The sequence below is a fragment of the Haliotis rubra genome, unplaced genomic scaffold, assembly GCF_003918875.1.
Source record: "Haliotis rubra isolate DU_JTF1 unplaced genomic scaffold, ASM391887v1 Scf2327, whole genome shotgun sequence".
In the NCBI taxonomy this organism is placed as follows: Eukaryota; Metazoa; Mollusca; class Gastropoda; order Lepetellida; family Haliotidae; genus Haliotis; species Haliotis rubra.
This window is the reverse complement of record NW_025766367.1, coordinates 25,208-34,349: the sequence shown is the minus strand read 5'-3', so window position 1 is coordinate 34,349 and position 9,142 is coordinate 25,208. Positions and strand designations below refer to the sequence as shown.

The 9,142-nt window shown below is 41.2% G+C and overlaps 1 protein-coding gene across 1 annotated transcript; it reads right to left on the bottom strand.

Moving 5' to 3' along the window:
- Positions 1-371: 371 nt before the first annotated feature.
- LOC124278191 lies at positions 372-8,282 on the bottom strand. Its single transcript, XM_046713922.1, has 7 exons — positions 8,201-8,282; positions 6,547-6,623; positions 5,483-5,623; positions 4,221-4,412; positions 3,013-3,162; positions 2,149-2,499; positions 372-553 (listed from the first exon to the last, which is right to left on the bottom strand). Exons 1-7 carry the CDS (start codon positions 8,236-8,238, stop codon positions 372-374), a joined length of 1,131 nt encoding a protein of 376 aa, XP_046569878.1. The 5' UTR covers positions 8,239-8,282.
- Positions 8,283-9,142: the final 860 nt, after the last annotated feature.

The window sequence follows — 9,142 nt, the reverse complement described above, 5'->3', positions numbered from 1 at the left end:
TATTGAATATTTTAGACTTGTCTGTGTTCTATTTTGCTGGTTCAAAGGGACTTCTTAAACCTTTTGTCACGGCAAATTGTTAACCGTAACAATATATGTTATTAAATAACTAGGTCATGAAGTGTGGACACCTGGCACATTCAACCGATTTCTAAGCGGACAAATTAATTACTTAAAACCAGCCTAATTAACTCTGGTCCAGTACAAACAGCCCACACACACTCGTGCAAAGACGTCACTATACTGGGCCAAAATGTTGAGGGGCGACGATATCCTCCCTTTCACCTCTCCTCACTATACAGTGTCACATAGATTCTGGATTTGTCCTCTGAATCACAGTCCATATTAAAATGTAAGAAACACGGATTCTCTTACCTAAATCTCAGTGGATGTATGAAGACAGGAAATATGTTCCTTGGGGTGCTGTTATAAGCTTTCACAATCTTGTCTATATCGAAAGTGACGACCCCAGCTAAGTTGAACATGTTATAAGTGCTTGGAGGGATCAGTCCAGTTTGTTGGAGCTCAATGCTCCCCGCATGCAGATCTTCATCTGCACAAAAGAACAGAAAAGGTTTAAATACATATCTCACTCAAAGGCACGTCAGAGTTGATTGTATACTAGCAAAGGTCGAAGAAAACTGTGTGTCCACAGCATCCTCTGGGCTGGCATTCAGGTAATACTAGTCTAATCGCTGGACCCATTCCCGTGATTTTAGCGATCGAAAATTATCCGCTGATCTGATATGGTGTAATATAGTTAGCTACTAAAGTCCCTTGAACAGACGCAGTGAGGCAAGACATACTGAATCTTTTCAGGGAACACCTCATGCCGGGTTAGAATTGGTCTCCAGTAACCCATGCTTGTCCTAAGAGGCGACTAACGGGATCGGGTGGTCAGGCTCGCTGACTTGGTTGATACATGTCATCGTATCCCAGTTCCGTAGTTCGATGCTCATGCTGTTGATCACTGGATTGTGTGGTCCACACTCGATTATTTGCAGACCACCTCCATATAGCTGGACTATTACTGATTGCGGCGTAAAACTAAACTCACTCACTCACTCGTGACATCTCCGATTCTCAGTAAACCACACGAGAAGTAGAGAGACCATCATAGTAAGATCCATACATAAAGATTTAGAGCGACCCATAAAATATCCATCAGTCTGTATGACAAGAGATGTGGCTTCCACAATCCAACAGCCAACGTTTCTTTCTTGTCGAACAATACTGTCTACATTTCTTAACGTCTGAGCTAAATGAAGAATGTACTTCCTACGAAATTGTCCACGGGCATCATACGACTCTTTAAAATCGATATACTAAGCCCCGGCTTAGAACCGGATTTATATTATGTATTGGGTGTGCTGGATAGTAAGCCGGGGCTTAGTTTATCGATTTTCTGACCCGCGGTGGGGGGATATGTTAAAACATTCATGTTATTAAGTTTTATTAAGTTCCCATGTCTGCAGTGGTGAAAACTTGACTTAGCTCTGCGTGTGTTTGTGACTTGTGTCACCGATTGAGCAGGATACGCTCAACGTTTTGCGAATAGAGTCTAGTCTTGGGACCATCAATAACTGAACATGATTCATAGATACATGATGTAGAAGGAATCGTACGACATGATTGCAAAACTATCTGGAACGAATTCTACCTGGATAGGTAATTGATTAATGACAATAAAACAGTCATCCAATTGTTTTAGCAAATGATAGAACCATTTTAAAAACAGAAATAGAATAAACAACAAGTAAAATGTTCGAGCTTGTGATAGGTTATTTGCCTGTAGAGGTTAATTACATTATCCAGTTTCTGTTAAGCGCAAAACAATGTATACGTTGTGATCGATACACTTGTTCAGGGCTTTGTCACTACACTGTGTGTTGTTAAACGCCGCACTCACCAACATTCCAGCTATAATGGCGGCAGTCTGTAAATAATCGAGTCTGAACCAGACAATCCTGCCAACAGCATGACCGATTCCTAAAGTCAAGTAAGTCGCCTCTTACGATAAGCATGGGTTGCTGAAGACCAAACTCTAACCCGGATTTTAACCGGTCAACGTAGTACTACGTCATGTAAACGCTTCCACGAATGAACATTAAACGTTGACTAAAAGATGACAAGTGTGTAGATTCTTACCTATATAGCGTAGGAAGATGTTATTTGAACGTTCAAGCCTCGTCGCGTTCCTGTTGAAGGTTTCGCACCAGTAGTATCCCACCAATGTTATTGGTGCGTCTCGCAAACCGAGAGAGACGTTCAGATGGACTCCGTCCCTCGACGTTGAATACATCACCACGGGTAGTGCGGTACCATTACGGTACCATGTCACGCCATGTTTCTCAGGGTTATAACCCTTGAAGTTACAGTTCAGTCGAGCAACTTCGCGAAATCTGGACTCTTTGGGTAGAAAAACCTCCAAATCGCCGGACTTTCCAATTGGACGTGTAGTGAGCTCTGTTAGTACCGAAGCAGTAATGCCAATCTTCTCTGAAAACAACAATATTTGATTCGTGTGTTCAGTGAACAGATTAGTGAGACGACCAAATGGCGGTCCCTCGAAAAAAAACCACCCCGGGTTTTGTTCTCCGAGTGAAAGTCTTATAATTGGACATATTAAATTAGATCCGCATTGAAAGGTATTTGTTTCGTTCCCAATTTACACGTTTTATCGTTACCCGCCCCGACAACCAGGCTTGCTAAACGTGATTTACAAATACAAATTTAAACATCTCCATACCATTATTTTTCATGCTTAGAGAGAGTTTTTAATTCATATTTGTTTGGCTAAAATAAATGAAAAAAATCGACAGTCTGATCCATTTAACGGTAATGAGAAACAACAGACAACAGTTTGCTTGTGGCCCTGGCAAGAAAGTTAGTGTTTTAATGAGGATCATAATTCACATTGTGGACGGTAGGTTTAGGGATTAGTAAGCGGAAGAAAGTAGACAAACTGACAACAAAATATCAGCCTTGTCTGTGTATGTGTAGTAGGGTTACCTTCATAAACAGCGGGTGTTTCACATAAACCCGGCAGTCTTGAGTCGCAGTTCCAGTGGTAAGACATACTGGACCACTGTCTGTCGATGACGTTGCACGAACTACCAGCACCGACCCACGTAGGCCCACTTACCGGACTTTCCACCTCTTCTGCAAACAGTTCAAACTCCACAAAAAGTGTCCATAAATGAAGAATAGTGTGTAGACATTTTCGTGAACATGCACTTTTCCTTTACCAAACACATTATTTTCCAAACTTCTGTCCTGCATAAAAACACGTTATGATTTTCCAGCATTTTCGGGAGCAGAATATTTCCTTCAGAACATCGTGTCATCAGGTACCAATTAAAAAGGAAGATGGAATATTTTCTATTTATAGACTCGTCGCTACAGTTTCTATAATGAATAATCTATAGGCTATGCGTACCATTATATTTTTTAATTTACTGTTATGACATCAACAATTATTATTATTGCAGATGTGTAAAATGATTCATGTGTCGAACATATGTTGACTGGTTCATGTCCGTTAATGTCAGTAGGCAACTTGTCACAGATACTCTGAACATCACACAGAGTGTTTACACAATGCCATTTAGTAAGTGGTCAAATGTAACACAAGTTATACTTGGGATTACACTTCCTCAGTAAAGTACAGATTCTAGTACCTTTGTTGGGTTGAGTCCCATCCGGGATTCGAACCCACACCCTCAGAGTCCGGCACCTAATCACCAGCACACAAAGTCAGCCGGCTAACCCGCTCATACAAGTAAGTCTATTACTTAACAATAAAGAAGTCATTTCTAAGTGTGATCTTAAGACACCTCTGATATTTCACGTCTTTGCGCGAGTGTTTAAACAGAAAATTGCCGCACTAACACAAGGAACGTCTTGGCCTGCACTCTGACCTCCAGAGATTGCAGGCGCATAGAGATATACTATGGCTGTCAATATCACGTGAACGTTACCCACGGCGTTGGAAATACGTCAAATACGTTGGGTCAAATACGTCAGACAGACAGATCGATAACATTAAGATATTACAGTTATATATTATGGATACAGTTCTTTACACCCATTGCTCGTTCTGGTCGTTTCGAATCAGCAAGTGGCCGGGAACACCACTCCAACCCCCAAAACATTTCGTTATGTCCGGCGTTCGTTATAACCATGTTAGTTAAAACGTAGTTTACTGAGTGAGTATATACCTGTTATACCCATCATCAGTTGAGTGGTTGCCCGGGAAACCACGTTATGGTGGAATATGGAGTCTACTCGGGCTAGCCGTCCACCGTCTTGTGTACAGACATTGTCTGCGTCCTCAAAAGTAGCAAGACCTTGCTCCTTGTAGCACTGTTGGAGCCATGGGGAGCCGTAATATCCGCGCGGACACGACGACACTGGAATAACGAAAGAATATAATAATATTATGGTCATTGTACAACAACAGTACTGGTCAGATGCAACTCCAGATGGACATCATAGACACGGACAAGTTCAGAACTGGTCACTTGAGGCAGCTGAGTGTTTATGTGATGAAGAATCTGATGGAGATGCAATAGTGTATGGGCGTGTTTGGGAGGACGGATCCTGTGCAACACAGATATGAGGTGAGGTGAGGTGAAATTGGATTTAACGTCGTGCTTGAGAATATTTCGTTCATATGACGACGTGCATGCGGGTGTATGTGCGGCTGCTTGTACTAGCCCTGACTTAAGCTGGTTTTATAGTGCTAGCTCACTGAGATACCATGCCGCAGTTAAGCATGAATACCCCACTCAGACACATTATACTGACTCCGAGCCGACCAGTCCTTGTTGTACCCATTAATGCCGAGCGCCAGACAGGGACCAACAAGTACCATATTTTAACGTCTTTTGGTATGACGCGGTCGGGGATGGAACCCGCGACCTTCCGCTCTCCGGGCGGACGCTCTAACCACTACACCACGGAGGCGGTACACAGATATGATATTGATGGTGATGATATTATTATTGTTCTCATTATTGTTAGTCTTCGCTTTTTATCGATCGCTTACAATCGGAATGCATGTTTAACGGATTTCATATTGTGTTCATAAGTCTGTTGAGAGTACGCTTTTCTCCACTCAAGATCTCATATTCCACAGGCAGTGTTACATGCATACAATTTGTTTATTAACACCAAGAGGCTACACCACCGTAGTAGTTTTATGTTCGCTATTTGAAGCTGGCAGTTTACAAGGGATCCAGGATTCACATTGTATTGTGACACTAACTTGAAACAAAGGATCCAGGATTCACATTGTATTGTGGCAGTTATTTGAAACAAAGAATCCAGGATTCTCATTGTATTGTGGCAGTTACTCGAAACACAATGGAAAAAACCCAAACATTTCTAGTGTCCCCCGCCGTGATATTGCTGGAATATTGCTAAAAGCGGCGGAAAACTAAACTCACTCACTCACTCTATGGAAACAAATGGATCATACTTATCTGGAGATTAAGTCTCAAAAGTTGTTCGGTTACACAAACGTATGGTAGGCGCACTGCATCACAGTCGGTGAGTGACACTGGTGTATAATCCCATCTTTGAGGTTCAGGAGTCTCTTGCTCTCTTGTCTCAGCAGGTCCTGAAATGACGACAAAGCATATATTTGATCATCCCAGGGATACTATATCTTTTCATGATCCAGGATTCACATTGTATTGTGACACGATTACGCGATGATGACAGGGATCATAATCAGGTCGAATCAACATTTTCAAGCACCAATAAACGGGTCCTGGCAGGGTGAAGGGACGCCTATTTCTGCGGAAGGAGATGCGACCCCTCAGAAAAAACAACATTTCGCCTTCGAGAAACAGTAACTGTGATATAATAAAGAGGAAAGGGACCCGTCAAATAATATTATTGCTGCGGATAGAAGTATGTCAAGAATATAACTATTTTCCGCCAATTAGATGTAAGGCGTTATACAGTAAGGTCAAGGATCAGTTCAGTTCAATTCAGTTGAAACATGTTAATTCCATACGACAATGCAGCTGCACATTGTATGTACTCTTCAAAATAAAATGTAGGGAAACTTTTTTTATTAATTTTTAATTTACGATTGAAAACATTGGGAGATATATCGGAGTCAATCAATGTTGATATGATAATAATGAATGTTTTGAGAGTGCATCACCATTTGCACTTCCTTATGACAATAGTTGTTTGTACAGTAATCGCTCTTGAAAGATGATTGGTGTATGACGTGAAATGTGCATGTGAACAATTTTCATTTTCAAACAACTGTGTGGTGCAAGATGATTGTCAAATTTATGGTCTACAGTGATTTATCGACCTTCTCGAAAACCGTCAAAATCAAGAATCACAATCCATGCACGTGTTTCAGATTTCAGGTTTCCCTGCGGGTTTTTAAAGGGTGTATTTTCAAAACAATCATTGGTTACTGACTGCACCATGTCTCTGGTTCCTCCTAAATCAGAGCTTCAGTCAGTCAGGTTCTTGTTGCTTTGTTTAGTAATGACTCTGATAGTGAAATATTCGTACCAGTGAAGGTTGCTGATGTACACAACTGTCTGTCTCCTGGCTCTCCTTCGTCAGGTTGTCCAGGACCCCAATATATCCTGGTGCAAAACAATAGGGAACAATGTTGAATATTTCATTTGAAACTCATGTATATACAAATAGTACAGTATTTAGTATATACAATTATTAAAATTGATTTTTGAGAATGTTCACGGCAATTGTTGAATTCAAACTAAAAGCAAACTTCGAAAATGTTATTACATTAGTATATATGTTCAATTGTTAATAATTGACGATTTTTTTTTTCTAAATGTTAAAATTACAGACAGTAAAATCAGACTTTAGTTTCTCTTCAAATACGAACCCACAAAGAAACAGAGGTCTCAGGAGATCCTCTATCGGGTCACGTCAGAACGACTTTTCATCCGACTCGGAGTGTCTCTTACCAGATATGGAAACACTCGTCACCCCTCGACAATTTCCGTAACATACAAAAAGGCTATTGATGAGGGGTATGTCCGATTATAATGCGCGTATGACTCCAAGACTTGGTCAAACAATCATTCAGAATTAGTGTGATGTGTTTTAATAGCATCTACAATAGTGAAGTTTCGGATAGATGCTTAAATCCTAAGGGTTGACAAACCTTTACCTACGCCCGTTTGCGCTTAGACGGAACCCAGGCCACAAAAATGGCCACGGCAGGGACTCGAGTACCATTCGGTTTACCATGGAATAACGCGAGTCAATCACGATTGTTACAGGCTTTGCCACGGCATCCGTCAAAATCATTGTCTCTCGCTTTTATGAGGAATCAATGTTGGTTTTTCAGAGCGCCGTCGTGAATGGAAGTCGTGACACAAGTGTCGGTAGGCTCGACAGTGCTGCTTTCTAATGGGTGTATGTCTACTTCTTGTCGGTCACAGCCTGTGAAAGTTAGTTCGGACATGCCTTGTAATGTGATGTGCTCAGATCATGTGTATAATACTTGGTGGGGTGTGGGGTCCTGTGCATTGGGCTCAGGTCACAAATCAGGTGAAGTTAGGCAACGTCGGGCGCGGAGACTATTTGGATGGGCGACCGTGTTTGGCAGCTTCGGCTTCTGAAAGGAGTGTATGAAATAATTATATATAGGCCCGTTCGACCGCCCAAGACGGTCTAGATTTGTGAAGGACGGTCTACATTTACAGCGTGCCAGCCCGACATCTGAGTGAATCTACCATATCTTGGTGTCTGGTCTGGTTAAATCCATTTTCGGCTGGTAACATTTTAAAGTTACCAGCCCTGATGTCTGGCTGGGCTTTTGGCTTATTTCATATACTGCACTGAGAGTTTCTTGGAATTCAGTCCTGCCCCACAACGAAGCACATGTGATACATGTGGTCTCACCTTAGGCAAATGAGTTTGTTCAAGACTGCCTCTGTTCACCCAGCAGAAAATGAGTACCCGGTGGGATAAGTCATGTGACTATAACCTTCTAGCGCCTAACAGGCAGCTTGGGTTATCCGGGGTAATAATGTGCTGTGCCTTGATTGTTATCGCTATGAGCATACCTAGTGTGGAGTTTGGTGCTATATAAATGGACACATTATTATTACTTGCAGGAACTACGATCCGACTGTAACGAGACAGTGTTTCTGAAAAATCAGAAAAAGAGTGAATTTCATCTACAAACCTCTCTGAAATATCGCCAGGGTTCTCGAGAGTATCCATTCTAAGTTTCCCATCAAGTATGTGTATACCGGTCCATGTTCGATTAATACCTGCGTACAGCAACAGAATGTACTGTATATAAATTTAAGAAAAAACAAACAACGTTTAATAGATAAAAAAGACAACATTTTAAAATCAGACTCTTTACCTATCATGATAAAACGTTCTCTACCCCTTAACACCACCACACGGTGCTCTAAACTATAAGGGGCGGTGGGTAGCCTAGTGGTTAAGACGTTCGCTCGTCACGCCGAAGACCTGGTTCGATTCCCCACATGGGCAAATGTGTGAAGCCCATTCTGGTGTCTCCCGCCGTGATATTGCTGGAATATTGCTAAAAGCGTAAAACCATACTCACTCACTCTAAAACTATAACGTCTACAAACCCATAATATTCAAGAAAAGAAACCTTATTGAACATAAAATCACGATCAGTATTCATATTTTATGACTAAAGTACATTTAGAAACACAAATGTATTTCTCCCTTTGTCTTTTACTAACGTAAGGTTAGTTAATCGTTTACTAGAGTAATGTCACTTTGTCCTGTCCTAAACCCGACTCGATGAAAAGGCACTTATATTTTTATGTTTAAAATCAACAATGTCGCCATGGCGTTTTAAACAGGGGTGTTTTATTCCAGTACTGGACAACATCTTATTATTTCATTTCGTGCGTGCGAACGTGTGTTAAGAAGAAATGAAATCTGTATCGAAACACCACACTCACATTTTGTCATGAATAACATTTGTTATCATTGTACTTCTTCTAAAATGCAACTCAAAGAAGTATTTTATTTTATATTGCTTAAACCAACTTATGAGCACTCAACAACTTGGTCATCTATCTATTCCCTCGTGCTATTCGACATGCTGCGGCAAGACAGTGTCCAGTTAGCCTGATAG